Source organism: Rhea pennata, chromosome Z, assembly GCF_028389875.1.
Source record: "Rhea pennata isolate bPtePen1 chromosome Z, bPtePen1.pri, whole genome shotgun sequence".
In the NCBI taxonomy this organism is placed as follows: domain Eukaryota; kingdom Metazoa; phylum Chordata; class Aves; order Rheiformes; family Rheidae; genus Rhea; species Rhea pennata.
Window position 1 is genome coordinate 26,055,161 of NC_084702.1, and position 25,477 is coordinate 26,080,637.

The 25,477-nt window shown below is 37.7% G+C and overlaps 1 protein-coding gene across 3 annotated transcripts in view; it reads left to right on the forward strand.

Moving 5' to 3' along the window:
• PCSK5 (proprotein convertase subtilisin/kexin type 5) overlaps positions 1–25,477 on the forward strand; it is a 248,593-nt gene that overhangs the window by 149,200 nt on the left and 73,916 nt on the right. For all 3 annotated transcript variants that reach the window (XM_062599429.1, XM_062599430.1, XM_062599431.1), the window contains exons 11-13: positions 12,330–12,447; positions 13,508–13,696; positions 23,332–23,468. In XM_062599429.1, the coding sequence (XP_062455413.1) occupies positions 12,330–12,447; positions 13,508–13,696; positions 23,332–23,468 (444 nt within the window). The remainder of the gene's footprint in view (positions 1–12,329; positions 12,448–13,507; positions 13,697–23,331; positions 23,469–25,477) is intronic.

Sequence of the window (25,477 nt, forward strand, 5' to 3'; positions counted from 1 at the left end):
CAGTAGTTTCTGGCTGTTTTCTGTATCTTTACATAGAAACTTACTGTCTGGTACTCTCAAAGACAAAGCCTTAAATACTTACTTTTTGGTCTAGTCAGTGGTACATAAAATTTTCCACTAGTCAAGAGGTACGTTATGCTCAACTTCACTTCAAAATCAGAGGGTTTTGGTTTTTTTTTTTTTTTTTTTTTTTTTTTTTTTTTTTTTTGTAATTAAATATGGAGAATAATATGGAGAAAAACTGCAGAACATCTCTCCTCTTTTTGTGAAGATACCAGAACTGTTACTCTCTTTCTGCTATGGCAGATCAGTATGCAACAGCTCTTTGTTCTGCCAGTCCTTTGGTCAGCAATAGAGCGTTCCCCTGCATTCATAAAAAGCCTTCATGTCAACTAGTTTCTACAGTAAATGAAACCAAATGAAATACTGCAGTTTTAAGAACAACGATCAAATCATCTGAACAATTCTTTGTATGTAACTGAGGCTCCGCATACTGTCAAGGAAAGTTCTCTGGGGAAACAGACTGCTTGGAGGGAAGGGATACCATTAATTTGCATTTTGATTTTCGAGAACATACTTTGCTCTTCCTGGCTCCAAAGTATAGATAATAACACCTAAGACAGTGAAATAAAATGTCTATGAAAGATAAAAAGAAATCAAAAACAGCACTTCTTTTCCATGTCAGGCCATTTCTAGGCCCAGTGGAGGTAATCTTCCTACAGAAGCTGAGAGTGATGTGGCTTGTAAGGGACTAACGAATAATAACAAATAATAGACTAACAAAGCTAGATCTCATCCATTTAGATTAGACAAAGTATCACATGGCTACATTAGGAGAGATGTTTTAATGTTTCATCTTCAGCTTAATGTTTAATGGCCTGTGAATATAATTGTTTTATCAAAGTGTTTAATAGAACTGATGATTACTCTTGTTGTAAGGAGAGCATTACCAATTCTGGGAAAGATGAAGAAATGAGAGTATCTCTGTTCCTATGATTGGTCAGATTAAATTGCTGTAAGGCAATCTGTAGCCAGGCACAAATGCAGAGACTATTTTGAGAATCTGCACAGCTACATATACATTTCAGATAAGATAAGTAAGCTACACCATGCTGCATATTTTAAATAATGTTTTTAAATTTTATTTTGAAATCATTGCTAGAAGCTGGAGTAAGACTCTTGAAAATGGTAAACACTCTAGAAAATGAGCTGTCAGCCAAAGCTATACATACATCATAACACCTTTCAAATTCCAATCTTAGGGCTTCATTGGCACTAAGAGCCAATATCAAGTCCTACCTACCCCTGCAGCCCATAGACACGGTGCATGGCTATGGACTTTGAGCCTGGCCGTTGGAAGAACCCATTTATGGGTAATTGGTTACCTGTCAGCAGTCACATGAAACTACATTGGTCTTTCTTTAGTAAGAGGTGAGCAAACTGTATCCTGTGCCAGCTAGACTTAAAATATTTTTGTGACTGAAAAATGAAGCTGCTATTTTCAGGAAGACAAATTTGAGTGCTGTCAGTGTCTTCCAGGTTCAACCTACTGAGAAACATAAGCAAAAACAAACTTGAGTCTCATGGGTGACTTGTTTTTCTTGCTCTCTCCATATTCTGTTGATTCCAGACAGCATTTTCTCACCAGTAGTACCCCTAATGCCACGTCCCCTGGCCACCTGCTCTCAACAGGCCATTGCATTCTCTGCCAGACCGTGACACAGGGCTATTTCTGTGGCTCTACACCTGCTTGGTAATCCTGTTGAAACAGATTTTGCTTCCAAATACGCTAATTCTTGCAAAAGGCTCCAGCCTCGGTAGTGTCATACTCTCATCTACTTATGTAATAATACATCAGGAGAATCCAGGTTCTAGAGTCCTGTTCACCAGACAGTAAGTCTCAGGCTTTTAAGATTATGGGAATTGCATTTATCAAGATATAAATACATAAAATGTCATTTCCAAATGTGAGCCCCACAGACCAGAATCTTGCATCTGCAGCTGAGAGCAACGATCTGGAAAAAAGAAATACATTTTTGGAAAGACGTTCTAGACATACTTTACATTGTATGTGACCATGTCTTCAACCTATGTGAATTTAAAGTCTTAAAGAGATGTTGGCATCACTTACATAGCTCAGCATTCATCTTGTATAAGCTGGATTGATGTTTCATCTGAAGACTTTTCACATCGTAGCCCTTGATTGGAAGATCTTTGAGCACAGAGCAGCATTCAGTTTAGCACCAGGAAAGCAAGGAAGCAAACTGGCTAAAATTAATAGCAAGTCTAACAGTGAGCAGAAATGTCACTATGTCCCTCCCCAGCACTGAGAGAGTACGTGTGGTAGGAAAAGGTATGTATCCCCAGGAATCTCACAACCATGGTTAATTATCATAGGACTCACAAGGTCAATACCATCACCTTTATCGTTGCTTATTACAGAGATCATTGCTATAATTAGAGAAAATAAAGGAGGTGGGATTTGGAAATGAAGATACTTGAGGACAAGGAACGTAAACATGTATTTTTTTAGCAGAAAGTGTAAAGTGATTGCGGCTTTTTATTTCCTGGTCATTGCAGCCTTTCTGGATGGTTCTTGTTTCCTTTCCCAGCTGGCAGCTGTGAATAATGTTTTATAATAAAGTATTAAAATTGCATTAGGAATTCTTCAGTGTTTCATATATTAAACCCAAACAAATTGCCTAGTATCTGAACTCTGCTAGCCTTGAGCGAGACCTGAAAAATCTCCTTGGGATTTGGGGAAGGTAGATGGAAAATATATTGGATTCTGCAGTCTAAATCATTGTTGTTGGGGTTATTTTTCTTTTCCCTAGCACAAAATGATATCTACTCAACTTTGCTTTTGGTTGAAAGACACATCAAATGAAAATTATCTGTATAGTTCCAGAGATGGAGATGTACAAAGGAGAAGAGGGAACGGCTCAGAGAAGCCAGAGAGGTATCTCATTACTTCTCCCAGGCTCAAACTCTTCATTGTCAGAGTGTCTCGTTATTCATCAGCTCTGCAGCACTGTTCCCTACTCGCTCTAAAAAAGCAAGGAATGGAGTTGTGAATTTAAAATGGAGTCTAAGGAGAAACTTCATACTTATGCTCAGATACCTAAAGAGAAATAGACTGACATTTTGTGCCACAGTTCATTGCTTTCCTACAGTCATATATTGTAAGCTTAATTCACACATTTTTTTCCAATATGTACAGTATTTTACAATGCAAATTAAGTGATTCTAAAACAGTAGGCAAAGGCTAAATTCAGGTTACATTTCTATTATAACAGTGCTGAGAATCACCATTAATTTATGATCAGAACAGTAGACAAAGAATTGAAGAAGATAGTGCCTTGGCTGAACCACTGGCAGATTTGTGTCTGTCTGTCCTAGCTGTAAAGCTGTGCACAGTTGCTATATTCTGCAATTCCTAGTTTTCCCAGACATTACCAGGTGGACTGGCAACATACTAGTGCACAAACCACGTGAATGATAACCTTTGATATTTTTATTTTAACAAGCCCAACTTAGACATTTTTCTAAAGTCTGCAAGAAAGTGTGGGAGGGAAAGGGTGAGGATGAGGGAGAGTGGAGAAACAGTCTTCCGCTGTGAACTCATAACCTCAGAATTTACCACTTAATGTGAAATGTAGATTTCCAGTTCAAGGTGTTAAGCAAAGAAATACCAGGATCACGGAAATGAAAAGTGAAAGATAAACTGTTCTGCGGTATAAAATAGTTCTGCAAAACAGAATGCTTTATATAGAGAGAATGAATACCCCATTTAAGAAGAAAAGCTTTAAAAGTTATAATGCAGTGGCATGACCTTTATCTTCTAACTGACGGAGTAATGCACTTGTGAGAAATGCTATGGGCGGATACTTAGACACTCCTATATACATCCATAGCAAATGCCTTATGAATGTTTGTGCAGCGGATAATTGTGTCTTTTTAAACCACCAGCATTTGCCTTTGGGAACACGAAAGTTTTTTGTTGCTGTTGCATTGTTCTAATGCAGTAATTACAACATTGACTTTTTTATGTTGTTGTTGTTATAAGAACGTGTCTGCTTAGCAGGGCTGAAATTCAGGCCAGTTTGGAGGCAGTTCACCCCATCTACTATGCAGTATTTTAGGCATTTTGAGTGTCTTAGTAGTACCTACAGCATCTAGGAAGCTTCACTTTCTGTTTAATAAATGGGAATGATAAATGCCTCCATAGGACAATTCAGAGGAGTTAGATGCCTGAAGCTGTGTAGAACTGTATTGCTACTTCCCTCTGGAAAAATCAACTCATGCAGAACCGTAGGAGTGGATGCAGAAATTCGTCCATAAGGTCTATCACCAGTGTTACTTGTCCAACCATCTGTGTGATCCTGGCCAATTGTTGAGCTTCATTTTTCCTCAGGTTACTGATTTGTATCTATGATATAGTATTACTGGGATATGTGAAGCCTATTTAGTTAATTAATATTTCCTGTCCTTTGGGCAGGGATTGCTGTAATTTTGATTCTAAAAATTACTGCCATTAGAATTAAATTATTTGCAAAACACTTAATTACAACTGTGGCCATATTTGTGTATATACTTCCTCTACTGAAATCTGCTGCAGCTCTGTAGTCATCAGAAATTAACTTGAGTGAGGATATCCCTCCAGAGCATCGGCAGCTCTGAACAGACACAGCCATTGTGCAAGACGGAGCAAGAAGGATGTTCAGTACTGTGTATCTGATACACCTGACAGCACAGAAATGGTATCTTTGTGTCTTCTGCTAACGATCTGTCAGCATCTCCTCTTACAGTTCCTTAACTCATCTGTCATCATCTGCTCTGGGATGAAACCTAGCAGACAGGAGCTTGCCAAAAGGTGTTTTTATCATTTGATAGAATAAAATGACTAGTGCATTTGGCTGCTTTTAAGTTATTGGGAAATCCTAAATGCACCTCTGAGGGTAAATTTGCTCCTAAAAAAGAAAAATTTGCTCCTAAAAAGGAAATTACTACATTTTTATTAAAAGTCTATGGTGCAGTTACCAAATGACTTGTTCTGATTAGAGAAAAATGCAAACTGTGATGTTTTGCAATGAATCTTTGTGCTTTTTGGTAAAATACAGCATAAAGTTACTATCAATTAGTTTAACTATAGCTTCCATTATGGTGGATGAGCCTTCGCCAACTTTATTTCACCAAATTTTAATCCCCTTTTAAATACACGTAATCCTTGGATTTATTCCATTCACATAAACTGGCTCATTTTAAGTGACATAAATGAATGTGTTTAGTAGTCCTTATGATTTACAGCCAAATCCCATTGCAGAAACACAAGAGAAGCAGCAGCTTGTCTGTCTTCACAATCACCAGCAAGTGGTAGTCAGGTTTTCAGTTTCTATCACAATCTTGCTCCTTCAGCAGCAGAGGTAGCTCAGTCATCTGAGGCTTTTTTAGCAAAGCACACCGATGCTTTCAGTGGTGCTGATGGAAATGTACCTGCATGTAGGGCACATTAGATCCTATGTGCTCTGAGGACTACATTAACCTGGTTTGCATGTATGTAATCTAGCTCTGCAGCTAAACTGGGTGCCGATAACAGACTTCCTGTGGGAAGTGGGGGACTTGGCGTGGCCATGCTGGGTACACACAGGTGTTCAGAGGTGACCATGGACCATGGGTGGATGAATCCCAAGACTAACGAGCTCTACCATGGCGCTGTTAACCCTTGTTACAGAGGAGAGTATTTGGGTGGGACTTGCTGTCATTACTAGCTCAGTCTGATTCTGACAACCCTAAAGAACCTTTTGCTCTTAGTCAACCAATATCTCTCTACTTAAGCAGCATATGTGTTTCAAGCTCCTGAAAAAAAGATCATTATTGCCAGGATGAAAATGCAAATTTAATCTTTAATTTCATTTCCTGTATCTTAAGGTGATGGGTTTTAGATATTTTTACATGGATACAGAGTCTTCCATAGAAGGTGATGCAATGTCAGCACTGCATACAGAAATGATTCACAAGCTACACCAGCTGATGGATGTGTAGTTGCTGTTAGCTGACCCAGCAGTGTTCCTTGGATATCTGTATTTTATTTTCAATGAATAGGAGCTTTTAGTTAGACAGGATTGCTACAAAATCCAGAGAGATAATTTTTTTGGGGCAGATACTTTGGTAAATCCATGTTACTATCATACTGGAGAAATTATTGTACTGACCCAAGTATTGGTAATTGACCTAAACACAGCTGGAAGTCTCATAAAAACAGTGTTTAAAGTATTTTGTTAGCACATTTCTGGAAATAGAATTCCCTCAGTTTCTTATTGTGAACCTTTGTAACAGCCACTTTTATAACAGATTTATTGGGCAACTTTCTGTCCCTTAAGTCATTCTCTGGTGCAATGTAAGAGTAAGATCACAATTTTTTCCGTCCCTACTGAGTCTTCAGAGATACTTGGAACTATGTGGGGAGGGAGGACTGAGTTTGTTGTATGCTTTGACTTTGAATAGAAAAATTTGTGCTTTAGTTCTGTCCAAAAATATAAAAATCATATATTGCTCTTAATCTAAAAAGCATGAGGGAGTTAGTTTTACAGTAAAGAGTGAAAAAGAAAGTTCTTGCACATTATTGGCTTCTACTGCAGTTACATGTTTCAGAAATCGCATCCCCTTGTCATAGATAACTGGTCACAGGTTGGCACAAAACAGGGGAGTTTGGGATTAAGGATATGGCTGAATCAAGATAAAGTGTCATTACAGCTCAAAGTTCTCTTAGTGAAAAAATGACAAAGCAAAATGAAAATAGTCTAAGCAGTGTGTCATTGTAACGTTATTCCTTTTTTGTCCTTTAATTTTCTTCAAACAATTGGAGTTCCTATTTGTAATTAGAAGCGTTTTGATATACCATGCAAATGACAAAAAGTAATACAGAGTTAGAGCTCTGTGTTTGCAAATGAACTGTCAAATGTAAAAGAAATATTGGTGTGGAGTGGATTGTAGTTGTTGCAGGATAGAAATCATTGAGTCTTAAGATTTTTTCTTTTTAAGATATTTGAAATCCTTCAAATAAAACTGAAACAAGTATTGACTATAGTTGTATAAGAAGAAATACTGAAATTCCTTTTGAGAAGGACAGGGAAGCAAACAGAGTAGAAGGAAAAGCTTTTCACTGCTGTTAAAAGACAGATATTTTGGAGTCTTTGTTGGCAAGTACACAGTTGCCAGCACATTATATGACATCAGCATACAAAATCCAGGATCTGAAACATAGTCAAACTGAGCAATAGAGTACTGTATTCATTCCATAATCAGGTGTAAAAAAAGGTCCTATTTGCTGTGACCATAGTACTAGGTACATTTACACATTACCTCCTCTCCCTGATAACTGTGTGTAGTGCTAAGACATTTGTGGAAACAAGCTTAGACTCAAATACTTAACAGAGTGATATATTTTAAGTCCTTTGGTGCAGTTGACTATGTAACCATTAAAAACTTCCCAGAGAAATATCTTCCTTTCTCTCCACACGCACACACACACACACACATATACAGACAAAATTGAGTTACAGAATAGAATAACAGAAGATCAATCCAAAAATCCAAAGAAAAATTGTTAGTTGCATGTCTTCCAGTCTTGCTAAGCAGCATATTAGAGAACCAAAATATAAGGGGCATTTCAGACTCTTATTTTGTAGCTCTCATTTTGGATTAGAGTGGAGCAAAATCCTAAGATAACATAAATGGACAGCCATACCAATTTGCATAGCAAACATCTGAATCTAGTTTAGCACAATTGTGTATTCCTGATGTGAAACACTGAAATTATCATAGTTTGTCTCTCCTACTGCTTTAGTATTTGTTACGTGCAGACAAAATTGTAACAGATACCAGGCAATATTTGTATTCCCAGTGCAGCTTTTAGGGTACAGAAAGTGAAACACCCCAGAATATGGGAGGGAAGAGAACAGCCTGCAGTGTTTTTTGTCAGATGAGCATAGCAAGGGAAGTTTAGCATTTAAGTATTGATGAGACATCCTGATGACAGGAAATGAAAACTGCAGCATAACAAAGTGAGTTTAGCTGCACTGGGGCACTGGGAATGCCGTGTTTTCAGCATTTGGGCCCAGTTTTTCTGGAATCTGCATGTTTTGGTGTTATGATTATCAATACTAGCAGTTTGTATTTCCCTTCATCAAGTCAAGTGGGATATATATTCCATCTTTAGATTTGGTGGTAGCTTTACATCCTCTTTGTGTATAAATAAGAAAATTACTGAATTTTCAATATGAGTTTCAGACAAAAGCAAAGGGATTAAAAAAAAAAGCTGGGGAAGTCTATACAGCAGCTGAGAAGGCCTTGATTTCATGCTGGGCTTATAGAGGAACTGCTCTAGGGATAGATAGACTTTGGCCTCTAGAAATGTTATTTTCTGTAATGATAAGAGTAAATGGATCAGCTACAACTCAGTATTTATCTTGCATTACAGGAGGCAAGCTTTTCTCTAGAACTTGTCCTTTGTCTGTAAACCTCTGCATCTGCCTGCAACTTTGCAGAAATAGGAGTGGGTCAGTTCATATTGCTGCTTGGGCAGAGGGAGGATTTAAGGGTGGTTCTGCCCACAGAGCCGCAGGAGGTTGCTATTTGCAGCCCTTCAGCTTAGCAACAGCAACAGGCTGTCCCTTAGCCCTCAGCTTATGTTGCAGCAACATTAGGTTCTCCTCAATCCCTGAAAGGGTGTCCTACACCCCCTCAAACATGCTCAGGGATTTCTAGTGGTGGAGCACAGAGCTAGTTCAGAGCAGTGGTAATGCAGAGACCTGTGCAAGCAGGGTTCTGGGGGTCCTGGAGCATTTTGCACTTTGCAGTTGCCTTATGTCACTCTGCAAATCATTGGTATCTTTCAAATATTGCTTTTCTGTTTGTTTTAGCAGAAGTGAGCTCAGTACCAGTAGCATACAAATGAGTGGCAGTTCCAGATATTCACTGGAAGATACTTTTGGCCATTATGTGCGCTGCTGAGGTCTTTTCTTCCATTCAGCATAGAGCCCACAGCAGAACAAATAGATGAAGGGGCACAATTTGAAGGCAGTAGGAGACAAAATCTGTTTTCTTCTCTGAGATGCAGGGTAGCAACTATTGTTAACTCAGTAATGGTTTCTCAAATTGCTGTTATTTAGTCTTTGAAAATGATGGGCCTGTCTCTGTACCTGCAGCTGCTAGCCACCCCACTGGATCAAGGGCTTTGAAGTGCAAACACTGCAGACAGCCAAATGTCAGCTGTCTGGAGGTTTTCCACGTGGAAAGCTTTAGGAGCACCCCTGAGTGGTAGGATGTTTTGATTTGAGTGGGAATGCCTTTCAAGGGAAAAATGTACTTATTTTTCAAGTGTTAAAAAAAAAAAAAAAAAAAAAAAGAGAGAAAGAAAGCAGGTGCAGAACTTCTTACTCCCACCTCTGCTCTCCATGTAAGAGAGTTTAAGCATTAAATGTCATAGTTGTCACAGACAATTAACATGACCCCATAACCTGGGGTTGTAAACTTTTCTTCTACATGAGAATTGAATACATCTCTCTTTTCAAAGTGGTTTGGGAGGTGGGAATGGTAGAAAGTTCACTCTGTAGACGTTATTCTTTGTATTTTTTAATGTACATATCAAAGCAGGAATTTTCTAGTGTCAAGTTGCTTAAAAGACATTTAGGTTTCACTGAGAGCCATACTGCCTGCCTTGATAGAATTGGCAGAAGCTTTTCTTCCCTTATTTCTTAGTGAGTGAAGGTGAACTAGAGAGACATTTGGTTCTACTTTCAGCTTAAAGGATGGATTGAACACATAACATCTTACAGTGGATATGCAGAGCACTAAGCCATCCTTCAGGAGGAAGAGATGCATTTTCCATAGGTTAGCTCTACAGATTTTTCCATTCATGCAAATTTAATCCTTCATTGTTAAAAAATAATTCTATACCTAGTGACTGTTACTGATGATGGAAGTTTATGCTGTCATTCCTCCCACTGTTCTTTACAGCAGACACAATGATTATTAACAAAAGTTTTAAATGCCAGAGCGCTGGTTGCAGTGTAAGAACAGATGGATGACTGCAAGTAAACATGCTCTGATCAGAAGATGCTGTTTTTGCAGGATGACATGGGAGCTTCCTATCACAAGGGCCCACTTTACAGAATGAAGAGTTTCTCTATCTAAGCCCTCCTTGCTCTTCGTCTGCCTGCCCCCGTCCACATAGAAGAACTCTCTTTCTCTGTCCTTTTTTTTTTTTTTTTTTTTTTTTTTTTTTTTTTGTAGAATACATTAAAGAGGATCCGGAAGTCTGAAGGAGGGCTGAATTTAATTATATACGCTAGTCCTTTTGGTTTTTTTTCCGAATACAGTACCTGCCTCATTTGGTCTGAGAGCTGTTTTCTCCAAATGAACGTTTCCATGTTATGTGCACTTGAATTTGGGGCTGAAGCGGAAGAAGATGGGAAGAAACCTAGTCCATTACACAGTCATTATGCCTTGCAGGATTTTCCGTTGAAGTGCCCTCGTGAGTTGGCAGTTTTAGACAGTGTTAGATATTGCCATATTTGGAAGATAGGCTCCTTAAGCACTGATTATTTTTATGCTTTGAAATGTTACTTCTTTGTCAAGGCTAGGGTTTTTTGGATGGAATCCTCTGAATTCTGGTGTGGCAATGAATAGAGGCTGCTTTCACAAACCCTCTGCAAAGTGCAGTTGGAGAGACTTACACCATGCCTTATTGTATTACCGATTAAAATAGCATTAATGTTTTTCTGAGGGTTTTCTGGTAGCACCCTCTGTGATAGCTAGTTAAACTGATTTACTGATAAAGTGTTATATGTGATCTAAACTCCTCCCTCCAGAGCTTTTTCCTTTCATCTTTCCCCTTAGGATTTTAGCAAGGGTATAGACTTGTCACAATAAAACCACATGGCTAACAGCTCTTTCTAGTTCATCAACATCCATTTGCAAGTTTCTGTTTTGATTGGAACAGCCACCAAAAACACACAGTTAATTTGCAGATCAGTAAGTGAAACTTTGAGTCTGTTTTTAAGGTTGATTATTACTAATCCCTTTACAAACTACACATTTCATATTAAACTTAGTCTTTAAGCAGAAATTCAAAGCCATTATCCTTTTACCCTTTGTGAGCTGCTGAAATGCTTGAGACAACTTATGTACTCTTGAAGTTATCAGAAAGTTAGATAACATTGCGACAAATCTGTTGAAGATATCTAACGTTGATTGCGTATTATATATTCAGAAGTTCAGTCTTTCCTTCACATGTGTCCTAGGAAAGGTGATGCTTTAAAACCTTCTAGAACTTCTTCGAGCAGAAGACATTTAGGTATGAAGTTAAATTATGAGTAAGGTGACAGCTCACTGCCCATAGCGTGGCAGACAAGTAGGGGTAAGTAAGGTATCCATAGTTATAATATCCAGCAATGAGTGGTAAAGGGATGCTAACCTCCAAGAGTGGCTGCTCAGTAGCACTGCCTGTGCAATGCCAGCAGGAGGTAATACTGGAGGTCACTAGGCGCACAGCTGAACAAGGTCCCACTGCCCAGCCGAGACACGGCTCTCTCCACGCCACCATCAGCATCCTTCATCTGCAGATGTGCAAAGGAAATAGAGAAAACAGTCTTTCCAACACATTTTCTGCATAAAAAACAGAGTACCTTAAAAGCCTTAGATGTCAAAAACTGGTTTTTCTCCCTCCTCATGCAGACGCGTTTAGGGAGATGTAGGATCTAGCTGGCTGCCTGGTTAGTGAGAAACATACTGCATATAAGAGTAGGAAAGTATCCACATGCTGCTTACACTCATGGAAGTGAAAACAGTACAGCAGTTATAAATCACACAGTCTGCTCCTTCATAAGTCCAGTGATTCAGTTGCCTTCAATATTGGTGTGTGTATTTGTGTGTGTGTGTGTGTGTGTGTGTATTATTTGAATAATACATAATCATTCAGTGATGCTTCCTACCTTCCAGCATTGTGCTGTATAAGAGGAGTAGGCTGAATTAAGGCAAGCAGACAAAAGGCAACCAGAAGCAACTATGCGCCCTGCAGTTCTGCTCCACCCTCCTCATGGTAAAGCAGTGTTATCCATGCTGGTCATCAGCTGCTTCTGTAATAATACAATGAACAGATTCAGTGAACAAATTAGATACAGTCTTTATTGTTTGTGGCAAGGAGATTTTTGAGCCAGAGAAACTAAGTAGAAAGAAGCAATTGTCATTAGGATGAGACTCTAGCATTACTTTATGACAGAAGGCAAATTTTATGCTATAACTGCAACCATTGTGTTTGTACATTGCAGTGAGCCACCTCTATGGATTTGGACTGATGGATGCTGAAGCAATGGTGATAGAAGCAGAAAAGTGGACAACAGTCCCTCCACAGCATGTGTGTGTGGAGAACACGGATCGGCAAATCAAGTAATACTCGCTGCCAAAACTCTTGCTGGCATAAACTTTTGGAAAGAAATTGGGTACAATTTACCCCTCCCTTGCATTGTGTTTAATTTTAAAAGCTACACTGGGGATCGCTCACCTTCAGAGATGTCAGGTCATTGGTCTGTAAAGACTGTTTCCCATATTCTTGGAAAAAACCCCTAATTTAAAGAATACCCCAAAACTTGCAGGCGTGAAATAAGACAGGCTGGATATTGATTGGTAGAGGTGATGCATAGAGGAACAAGAATTTCTAGTTGAGTGCACTGCAGTCAATTTGTAAGATGAGTACAAACTCCAGTCCAGTGTCTTTTCCTTAAAATCTTACTTTGTATTATCTCCCTACTGACCATCTCAGAAAGGTCTCTAGCTCAGAGGCTAAGACTAAATGACTTTCTGTATGCTCAAGTAGGGTCTCCATAGACCAGGTGTCAGAGTAAAATTCAGCATGCACGTTCTGTGCGTATCAGTCATAAGGCACATTTCCAAAGCCTTAAAACCACTGAGGAACATTTTTATTTAATAGATATACTTGAAAGGCTACAGTCTGCAAGAAGGCTGTGCCAGTTTAAACGAGCTGAGTCAAATACTGTTTGTCCACTATTTGCAACAGTTAGTGTGTAATACTTGCTATTACTTAAGCAAGGTCTATGGATATGCCAGGCATTTCCTGGAACTTAATGACCAGCTGTGATCCCATGACAATCCCAACAATTCTCAGTTAGCCACTAATCCACAAAAAATGATCTGCCCCAAAGGCTTATTGCTATAACAGTTTTTCACTGTTCTCTTTTACCATGTGTACATGTCAGTAGAGCCCTTTATTGAAAGCCAGATAATTGACAGTGACTGCAGTAAAGTAATTACCCTATGGTGATAGTTTCAGCTAGGAAATAAATGCTAAAACTAAGGATTATAGGCTGCTGACTTCTCAGAAGTAATTGTACAACAGTGACATTCACAATTAAGCAAAAGTGATTTGGTTGTCTTATTTTACAGGACAAGCAAAAAAAGTTGATGTTGCTTTTATATGCTTGTATTATAGAACAATACGACCTGACAGCGTTGTCCGTTCAATTTACAAAGCCACTGGCTGCTCAGATAACCCCAACCACCACGTGATCTACTTGGAGCATGTGGTTGTGCGTGTCACTATTACTCACCCTCGACGTGGAGACTTGGCAATTTACCTAACCTCTCCTTCAGGAACTAGGTCACAGCTATTGGCCAACAGGTATAGTATGACAGTGCAACTTCACAGTCCGGTCAGTGTGGAAAGCCTGCACTGACATTACAGCATCAGCAAAGAGTAGTCCCATCATTACAATAGGTTCACTGTAGACAGAGGGTCCAAATTATTTTTCTGAGAGAGATGGGGAAAATGGAACAAAGGAACTGAAAGATGATCATCTCTATCAGGAAAAGAATAAGCTGTGGAAGGTCATCAGCTTCAAAACTGAGATGTCAGTTTTAGTCAGTTTTGATAGTCTTCTGTGGCTCACCAATTATTAGAAGGCTGGGAAGTACAAAGAAAATAATGCCAGACTGAGTATCACAGAAGGAAACTGAAGCTTAATGGAAATGTGTTTCTTCATACTACTGGTACTTATTTTTCATTCCCCTCCTCTCTAATGCCTTTGTCCACTAGTAATAAAAATCAGACGGAATAATAATCCTCTGTAATTACTTTCTTTAAGCTTTCTGAATATAGGAATGATTCCTGATGTCACTGATTTCCTGATCCTTTTTTTTCCATTTTGTATTGAAATAGTATATTCAGGCCATGAAAGACTCACGGTAGAAGAGTGCTGAAAAGTTGCAGTGCTGAAAAGAGAGCTCTTGAAAAAGTTTCAAAGGCACTTTGAAATGAAAGGCTCCTCTACAAACTGCCTATTAATTTTTTTTTTAAGTCATCAATTTCCTGCATCCCGCGTATCTGTGATAAATAGTTGGTGTAGGATGTTGTCAGGCCCCTCTTAACATTAGCCACTAAGAAAGATCAGTCCTTTTTCCCATCTGCTATCACCTCTACATTATGTTCTTAGGGAAGCTGAGATCACATGGAGTTTCCTTTTTTTTTCCAAATTGGATTCAGACAAGCATCTCTTTATCCAATGCATTTCAAACATTAATACAATTTTAGGCCTTAGAGATGAGGTGTATCATTAGCATTTGTCCTCAGCAAATTGAAAAACTGCCCAATGGTATTCCTATTTCCTTGGTGGAGTGTAAGAAATGTTTGAAGAAACCATCAGCACTCTTTCTTGGGTATGTAATGCTAAATCAACAATCAAGATTTACAGTTGATGGGAGACTTTCTCAAACTCCATTCTAGTTCCAAATATGTAAATAGTTACAGAGATAAGCAGTGCTTCCATAGTTCTCCGCTTGGCTAGACAACTCTTCTTTCCTGCAGAGGACATCGTACAATAAGAAATGTTTTTGCCATGGTGACTAGTAGGTTTAGATGATTGCAGTTCTGCTGGGCACTGAGTGGGCTTCCACCCAAAAGTTGACATTAGTTCAGTATGTCTCAGTGGCAGAAAAAGCTACATGTGTCCTATCTATGTTGTGATGACTCTTCTGCCTTCCAGCTCAAGCCTTCACTAGTCTTCAAACTGTTTAATGAAGCAGGACTGGCCTGCCTCACCATCCACATTCCTCTAGCCAGACTTGGTGATACTAGCTGACTAGCCCTGGAGACTAGCATGCCTGCCTACCCCCCAATGATGGCAGGACCTACCTCTCCTCTGAAGAAGAAGGTCCTGTTACAGAGACAGGGAGGGCTCAAATGTATTCCGTTGTGAGTTGTAAACTCACATTTTCATTAGAGATAAGGTTAATTTCAAAGAAAGGGAATATATTCTGAAAATATTCTTCAAGCCAGAGACATTAGCATCTTAAATACAGAGAAAGTTTTTCTGGAATTTTTGCCCCTTTAGGTGATGTCCTGTATTTCATTACCAGTGTCGTCAGTGCCTTGTAGATAAAACACGTGTATGCACACATCTACCTACCTTCCTGCTGCACAGAACAAAGAACTTACCCAGTGCTAACCACAGGCAGACATCTACCCTCTAAACAGTTATGAATCAGGCTTTTGTTTTTTTCTCTGAAGGAATCCTTCTTTAGTTTTCTGTTCTGTTTTCATGTAGCAGCTCTTCCATGCTTCAAAATGAAGAAATCTAAAAGTCCTCCACTAGGTATCCAAGCAAAACAAGCTCGTGTAAACCCAGTGGTCTTAACACAGCTAACTTCTGGCTCTAGCCTTTCATGTCATGTAGTTGACTCACAGCAAGTGGGAGATAAAGAGATTCCAGTATTCACAGTTCACCTCTGGTGATGACTGGTATGTGGAAAAGGTACAAAGTTTAATTCAATCAGTCTCTTTGTAAGGCCTATTCCTTTAAAAAGTAATTGTTTTCTGTGCCGGTGGTAGAGAGAAAAGTAAATGTAGCTATTAAAATATGAGATGTTCAGTTGCTTCTTACCATGTACTAGTAGAAGGATACCCAGAAAAATAAGAAACCTGAAATGTCTTTTTTGTCAATTTAATGTTCTGCCATTTTCCAAAAACAAATTATTCATGAAAGAGTAAATACTCATATGGTCACACCAGGAATTCCTTCCCTGTGCAAGCTTCAGAGATACGTGGACTTGACAGTTATGTTTGGCTGATGCCAGCTTGCAGTTCTGGGGTAGTAATACAAAGAAATAAATGAATTTTGCAAAAATCTAGGTGTGAGATATACTAGAGCATTCACAAGCCCTTTCTTAGGATAAAGTGAACACATGAACACAACAATTTTCAAAACAATTTCAAAATTTGTTTTATTTAGACTTTCTGTAGGAAATCTTAACTGTAAGATAGTGGTCTTGGAATTAGTACACTGAGTGTTGTTGGATGTATATTTTTCAGCATCATGCCATAATATGAAAAACAAATAGGTTCTTCAGTGGGAGAGTTATTAATCACTAATATGAGAATTTTTTTGATTTTTAGGCACTTAATTTTTAAAGTATTAATCCTGAGGGCATCCAAATAAAGGCATTCAAGTTCAAACAGCATGTAGGGATGTCTTGGGCTTTTTCTGTTTTTTTTCTTCAGGCAAAGGTCCCAGAGGCTGCTGTACATTGCTACTACCTGACTGAGATGCTTTTCTCAGACATACAAGACCTTTCAGTGCACACGTACATGATTAATAGCAGCAATACCAGCTGTTTTTACTGAACCCAGGGAAAACCTCATTGCTTTACCATTACTCATCTGGGTTTAATTCAAAACAGTTTGCTGGTAAAAAGTCTTGAAGTGCAAAAAGGTATATTTTACACATGTGCAGTTCTTCTCCACCAGTTCTGGAAGAGTCATTGTATAGTTTGTGGTGCATTGACGAGTAGGTCTCACAGGCAATATCTGGCCTTTTTTCTGCATATTTTGTTCTTAATGTTGGCATCCCCTAAAATGACTTCAGTAAGAAAACTTGTTAGTCAGAGGCGGTGTGGATTCCTTTGCAGGCATTTGGTGGATTACACTGTCACTGGCTTGAGCCTCATGTGCATTCTTCAAAAACTGCATTACAGGGAACATCTGCTTTGTTGTTTGGAAAGTACTAAACATGATTACATTGGATGTACTGCAACAGAGGAAAATACAGTCTTGGAAAGTGCTGGCTGGTGTGAAGATGAGGCTTAGTCAGTCAAAATGACTACAGTTAAGTCCAAAGGGGAACAGTATACCTCTTTTAAAAACAATCGGTCATTGGATTTGGCAGCATATGTTTCAGAGTAGTTTGAGACATACCAAGATCTATTCTAGCAGACACTCAATACAGGGCGCCATGGAGGAGCAGCTAAATAGAAAGAGGATAGAAGAGGCAAACCTGGAGTTTGTTTGTCTCCCACCAAAGTCACGGCTTGTTTAGATCTTGCCCTTTAAATTTAAAGCAGCTGCTGCCATTCAAACTGCGTAACTAAAATTTTTTAACCACGTGCTGGCAAGTTTCCAGGCCACTAGCTTCCTCTGCTTACATGGCACTGACATTAATAATACCTCTGTTCAGCAACAAAAGGAAGTATTTTCAATACTATTTTATTTTCTGTAATAAAATCTTTGATAACCAGTACATTTTAATAATGTCCTTCTCTTTGGAAAACTCTTATCAAAAGTGAGATATTCTCATCTAATCTTACTTCCCAGACTACTTCATAAAAATTTTAGATGATCAGAAATAGAGGAAACTGTTTCTTTATAGGAGATTATTTTGATTTCTGTATTCTGATTTTTTTATTACAGTTTAGAGATTGGACTCCAACAACAAAAATGACATTTTAGGAGCAAACAGAAAAGGATAGGGCTAACCTTTGTTCTGAGTCTGACTGTTTCAAGTAACTGTAAAAATTACCCTGTAGTGACCTTATTACAACCAGGATGAGAAAAGAGTAATACTTTTTTTGTAAAATTCTGTTAGTATTAGCATTAGATAGAGTGAGGAGCTGTGGGGATACTGAAGAAATAGCATCAAAAACAAACCAATAAGCAATTTTTTATATAAAAGAGGAAAAGTTACTGTTAATTTTCCTAGCTCAACAGGAAAGATCTAAACCAGGTTTGTGTGCCCGTGAGTAAATGAATATATGTCACTGACACCGTTCTCTGTTTAACTCTAAAATCAATCCTAGAAGATGCTCAAAGATAAATGTGGAAAAGGAATGAAGTGCAATATATCTGAGATCTAGAATGACACATGCCTTCATTTGAGGACTGACACTAGTGAAAAATTAATCAGGGAGATGTTCAGAATAGGTTTGTATTGGCTTTTAGAATTCAATACTTCAAGTTGAATTGTGGTGGAAAGTTGGCATCCATAATTAAAAGTTAGAAATATTTTTTCACAGTTGAAAAGAGAGTGAAGATAAATGGATAAAGACAAATTTAGGATCCAGCTAAGTGTCTCAGATTATGAGTTATGTATTGATTGAAAGAGGAGCTGTGTAAAACAGAGGAGAGGAAGAACACCCAGAATTTTTGCTTTTCAAAATAAATTTGCCCTAGATACTGTGGTGAGGATGAGTGGATCTTTTTCTAGCTTTACAAAAATGAAGCCCAGCTCAACCTTACTATAATAGCACTTATTACATTGAGTTGTGGTAAGAATGAATTTGATTTTGTGCAGAACAGTCACTCTCCCCTACTGTCCTTACCTGAATCAGAGACCCCTTTTCAGACCTGAGTGACTGATGATTAGAAGTGTGTATATTTGGCACCAGTTTCATTCATGCTCTTGCATTGGGATTTATGCCTGTTTAGAGTGAGATTCCCAAAGATTTACTGCAAATTCAAGAAGAAAAATGTGCAGCTTTAAAGAAGATAACTGCTGCCATCGACCACACAGTTGGCTGACCTGTGTGATATTTGAAGCTCATCAGCCTGACATGCATTTAGGTGAAGACAGATCATTTTGTGCTAATATGGATAGTCCTTGGGGACAAGCTGTCCATATTCAAAATTGGTGGTTGCTACACTCAACACTGTGCCTTACTGTTCGTGTTATTCTCCTCCAAGCAAATTTTTCATGCTTGGGTTGAGCTCCAGCTGAGATCTACAGTGCTTCACAAAATTAACTGTGATAACCAAATCCAAAAGGCATTTTAAAAAATAGATGCATATGCTTAACTTTTAAGTTCATTTTTGGTATATTTCACCTCAAGAAGTTTAGGAGATCTCTCCTGAACACGTCAGTGCGGATGAGCCTGGCTGAATGGGACAGTTGAATCAGTTTGGGCTCTTGGCGGTTGCTCATGGGTTACATTCTCCCACTGACAGGCAGTCAGGGCAACCCTGCAGAGAAGAGCTGCTCCGAGGAGAGCAGTTGGTGCAAGCATCTGTAGGTGCATGGCTTGAGAGGGCACTCTACTCTGCTCAAAACACCAGCTCGCTAATTTAGTAGGCTGCAGCACTAAAGACTGCTGTGAAGGGGACAGATAGCTGTCTCTTGCCAGCTGCTTCCAGTGCTCTCAGCCCCAACCACTAGTCACCAGCCAGCTGCACATTTCCTGGCTCCCAATGCAGTCAGCTCAGTATGTAGAGTATGAGTCAGCTGCACCTTCTGGGATAAAAGAAAAAAAAATGAATGCTAAAAATTTCCTTTGATACACTTACTCTTTTTTTGTTTGTGATGGCTGGTTTTGGTTCTGCCAGATGGAAGCCCTACTCCAACTGCTTTCGCTCACCTGAAGGGGGCTTGTTTCACCAATTAAAGGTAGATCTTTTTTTCTGTGCATTTAGTAACTTAGAGATGTTTCCTAAAAATCTAAAAATCTAAAACTCTTGCTTTTTTTTTTAATCCTAGCAGATCTAATTGTGAGAGAGTAGCCTTATGTTCCCAATTGTGGAATCCACTGAAAGTGGATACTTGTCTTCATCTGCTTCTAAAATTTGATTACAGATGAATATATCTGTTTCAAGTTAAATTCTTAAACAGAAAGGGGATACAGTTTCCAGGCTGAGATGATGACTGTAGAAAAGACCGAGACTTGAACTTATAATAATAACTTGAACTTATTTTAAAGAAATATTTTAGTTTACTTTCTGTAAGCATATGTATACCCTTATAGATCTACATATAACAGGTGAGAAAAATGTCATAAAATTACTCAGAGAGAGAAGAATCTTTATTTTTAAATGTATTACTATTCATAGTAAGCAGCAGCCCAAAATTAGCCTCTCTGGATATAGACAGTCATAGCCAGCCTACTGTAAAGGTGATGTTAGCAAAGGCTGCCTGAATGGTTGAATAACAGATCTGACTTTCTATTGTGATTATATTAACAAATAATTTGTAAAAAATCAGTCATTGTTACTCCAGTAGTTAAAAGCATGTTATGTGCATGAGTGTTGGTGCTGCAAATATACACAAACATGATCATAAAAATTATCAGATTATTCTAGGCATCTTGCTAAACAATTTTAGTCTACAATAACCTGTAATAGTCAACTAATAATCTATCAGACGAATAATTTGTTAATCCATAATAAACTGTGTGTAAATATATCCTTTAAATAACATTGCTTTGCATTGATCTGACAAATAACAAAATCAATTAACCACCTGGAGTAGCTCAATCTTTCTTAAAAGATCCTATTTTGTATATACATCTTCTGAATAAGTGAAAGTATGTCAAAACTTTTCCGTAACTATTTTGATCATTTCTTTCTTTCACTCAACACCCCTGAAGGGGAAATAAATGTAGCACTTCACAAGTTCCTTGATTTGAGAGCTTAGAGCAGAGCAACATGAAAATACTTAGACTGTTGGGTACATACAACATGCACATACAGATAACCTCAGTGTCAGTATCTTTCTAACCTTAAACTTTTTTTTTTTTTTTCTTAACTATTCTTTTAATCTAAGTCTGTAGGTTTTTGGCTCGTTTGTGAAATTTAAAAAATTCCAATTTAAATCTTACTTTATAAAACTAAATCTGTCCCAAAGAAGTTTAGGGAAGTTATCTTTCCAAAAACTGGTCCATTTCCTATGAAGTAATATTACTATATTTTCCCCTACCGCCATAATGATGGCAATTTGAAAGCTTACATTTTAAGCCATAGCATATTTTTAGAAGTGTTTTTGTATATCTAAGACCGTAGGGGATTTTTGTTTTTTTCTCCCAAAATGATTTAAAAGAATGATGCAAAATTAAAACAGAAATCTGACAGCATTTGAAAATACTGAAACATAGCATATAAACACCTTTAAACATAGGATTCTGTGGGAAATGTCAGACTAATTCCAGCGAAAATAAGCAGTGACTGGTGTTTCTATGTATGAGAATGCAAGCACAATGAATATAGAATTTCAAATATAATTGCCTGGTATTTATATAATACTATATAATTCAGTTGCCATAACCACAAGAAGGAGTACTGTTGCCTTGACTGATTGACAATGTATTTAAAAAGTAATACATCAGTTATCAGCAAAACATTATTTGACAATTTGACTGAAGTAACCTACATAATGGAAATAACCTATATAATGGCATACTCAAATGCAAAAAGTCACATGCAAAAACTGGGTAATAACTAGCTAGATAATTTCTACCTTGCAGTAAATGATGTGTGCCATGTGTTTGTGAAATTGGTTGTATTCAAACAACTAATTTAACAGTGACATGAAACAGACCAATTCTGGTGGCATAATTCTGTGTACGATACTGCACCAGAAGAAAATCTCACCCAATTATCAGTGAAAATTCAGCCTATTTTAAACGTATTTTCAATAAATGTTGTCACAAGTAATAAATAAGAGTAGCATTATAGACATTCATACTCAGTGGAAGATTAGACAAATGAAAGAGAGAAAATCAACTGTAAGCTGAATCCGATAAGCAGCCCACACATCCGCATCCTACTGAAGTGAGCTGTGAATATTTAGGCCCATCCAGTTCTTGGAGCTAGACCACTGGCTCACCAAAGCTTTTGACAAGAAAAATGGCCTTTCATCCGTGGCTTACACGAACATTTTCAGCAGAACTTGATACATACTGGCATTGCTACAAAACTATCCTCTTTGCTCAGTGCTTGCACGCTGAATTTCATAACTTTTTGAGAAAAATGCTTGAAATGTGTTTAGAAAATAACAATAAAGAATCAAGTGAATGTAAAATAAATTTTTAAGATAGATCAGAGTATTTTTTTATTCATACACTCGATTGCTTTCCATTTTATGAAAGCATTCTAAACCCACTGGATTTTTCACTGTACAAGTCATGTTTTTATGAAATTTCCACACATAAAGAGCAAATTAAAATGATGATAAATGTAGTAGTTCTCATTCTGCTTTTCTGTTAGAGAGAGATTTAAAACTATATAGACATGCACACATATATATGTATATTTGCACACGCGTATGTATATATACATGCATATATATCTTTTAAATATGAGCTGTGCCATTTTTGTTAGAGGCAGAGTGTACCTCCCATCAATAGCTTTGGGGTAGCAGGCAACATGCTGTGAGCACTGAATAAAAGTGCAAGTTCTCTTGTGTCTTTCCAAAATCTCATTAATAAATTCCAGTTTTAAGCAATAAAATCTCCAACCAGTCCTCCTTCCCCTTCCCCCATCCCATCAGCATCATATTGCAGCCTCTGAACTGGGCCCCCCGTACTAGAAAGTACTGTAATCCAGGCCTGAGCTCCAACCTCTTCACCCAAGACCTGTAATTAAATTATGGTAACATTGTTAGTGAGATGAAATCATCAGATGCCATTAGTCTCTCAGTTTTACCCAAACTCAAATCTTGTCAAGTGTTTGAACAGAGTGATACCCTGGTCATTCTAGGTTTGAGAACAAAGTCTCAGATATATTTGATTTCCTCATGAGGAATCACATGTTTGGCTCTTGTTGTCTCAGTTACTTAATACTTTTATTTTCTTAAAATTCCATGTCTGTACTTCAATCCAAAACAGAAGTAAATGTTACAGAACTTTCCCAGCATAAAGAAAGTTGTTGGTATTTACATTGTGCTTTTAAAGCAAAGTGTATGCTGCATTCTGCACTTTTCTTGAGACATATGCTTTATGTTTGTTAGTAATTTTTATTGATAGTGAATCCTCTTTGCATTCTCTTTCACATTATGACAAATGACAATATGCAAAGGATCTTCTCCATCAAAAAGAAAACAACACAACTACTGGTAAACGTATTTGAAATATTTCATAATCATGAAAACCATCATGATTAATATTTTATGGAAGTGTAGATAAATAAACTGGCTAGTTAGTGTATTATGTCACAGCCTGCCAACTTGGAGGCTTAGCTCCACTAATAAAGTGGTACACTTACACAAATGTTTTGATTTATTTTAGGTTATTTGATCACTCCATGGAAGGATTTAAAAACTGGGAATTTATGACTACTCACTGCTGGAGTGAAAAAGCAGCAGGTGACTGGATCTTGGAAATCTGTGACACTCCTTCTCAGCTGAGAAATTTCAAGACTCCAGGTATGACTGTGGCCTGTGTTTGATTTCAGTGGAGTCAGAAGTATGCTTGAGGCTGCTAACATTGCTTCAGTTATCTTCCATCTTTTATTTACATCTCCAACATCTCATTAGTTTTTCTTAATAGAGATATAAAGAGCTATGTATTATTCTCAGTAAGTTATAGATACACTCCTCATTTTTATGTTGCAGTTATTTGCCATTTAATATCTGTAGTTCTTTTTTGTCCTGAACTTCTGTTTTTCCTGGAGAAGTTCACCTTCTCAAGTGTGCTCTGCAGTCTTTCTCACCTTTAAAGTTGTCTCGAAGTGTAAGAAGTGATTCTGGCCACATAAAGCTGAATCATACCAGACTTGTGAATTCTTCAAGCAGAGACAGACTCCTGTACCATCTGACAGGTTACCAAGAGTCAGTGCTTTGAACAAAAAAAAACAAATTTTTAGCAGGTGGAGTTTTCAAGGAGAAAGACACAGAACTGCATGAAACTGCATGTGTCACATTTGCGAGGAGTTATAATATATAGGCATCTGTTTTCTTGGATAGTTTTTTCAGACAGGTCTTCTGCATAAGTTAGCATAGCCCAGAGCTATTCTATTGTATTCAAGTTGCCAGCGCCTCTCATGGCTGATACAGGACCTAAGAATTTATTTCTATGTTGCATTCCTCTTTGCTTTGTATTTTTTGTTCTACTGATAAAGAAACAATGGCATTTATCTGTGTTTACATAATTAGGAATTCAGTTTATACAGAAGAGAGAAATCCATGGCTTGCTACACTATAAGTTGCATTGGACTTGCAAGCGTATAGGTAAAGTGCCCAGACCACATATTTGTCCCCTTATGAGCTGTGATCTTAGGAGGAATTTCTGGGGCTGCATATACTCTCCTGTTTCTAATTCCCACTGCACAGTTCAATTTCATTCACAAATTTCAGTATGAGCACCTCAAAGGAAATGGAGCTTGAGGTGAGGACTTTCAAAGAGACTCAAAGGAGTGGGTGCTTACTCCTGTCTGCTGGTTATGAGAGATAGGAACACAATTTCTTTTAGGCCTATTGAAAATTTCAGCCTTGAGACCCACTTTGAAATAGAGATACTATACACACACACGCACACACACATACACGCAAAAAACAAACGAACAAACAAAAAAAAGCTGTTATGCATGAATACTGAACACTGTCCTCTTGGGGCCTCACATCAAAGTAGGTGGGAACCCTAAGAACTGTCCTATTTAATTTCCATAAATATTTCCTTTAATAAAAATAAGGAAAGAAGATATATTACATCAACAAGGAATATAGATTAAAAAGCTTTAATCTATTTGTTTAAGAGCTGAATACTACTAATGTATTGGAAATTATTTATCACTAAAGCTAAATTATTAATCTTAACATCTTTGATTGGATGACATGTCAACAAGCTATAATATTGCATTGGAAGTGGCAAATCTAGTTGATTACTACTTTCAGACATCTAAAAATGAGTTATAAGAAATCTACTGTAAAGTACGGTTAGGATTGCCATAACAATACCAGAAGAATATTAGTTTATAATTCAGCAAACTACAAGATACATTACACCTCAGGCAGCTAAGTAAACTCACGGAATAGTTAGGATTTTCTAATTAATTTGATAAAAAAAATGCATTTTAAGATACGGATGTTAACACAAAATAAAGATTTTGAAGCCATAAAAAAATATCATTGTGAGCCAACAATAAGGGGTTTTAAATAGGCTTGTCCTGAATGAATAGGATATTGATAGTCACTAAAACTATTTGAATGACCTTCACTGAAGATGCTAAGTACTTTCATTGTTTCTAGTGCACGAAAAGGCACAAATAAAGAAACTTTGATAAGAATGCTAAATAATGTGTTTAAAAACAGTATGTTTAAAATAAGAAAAGTTAGCACAATAGAATATGTGCATGTAGCTGCCCATTCTAGAAGACGGTTAATTATTTTGATTCGACTTTGTCAGAGAAGGACCTAAAAATATTTCTGCCAACTAC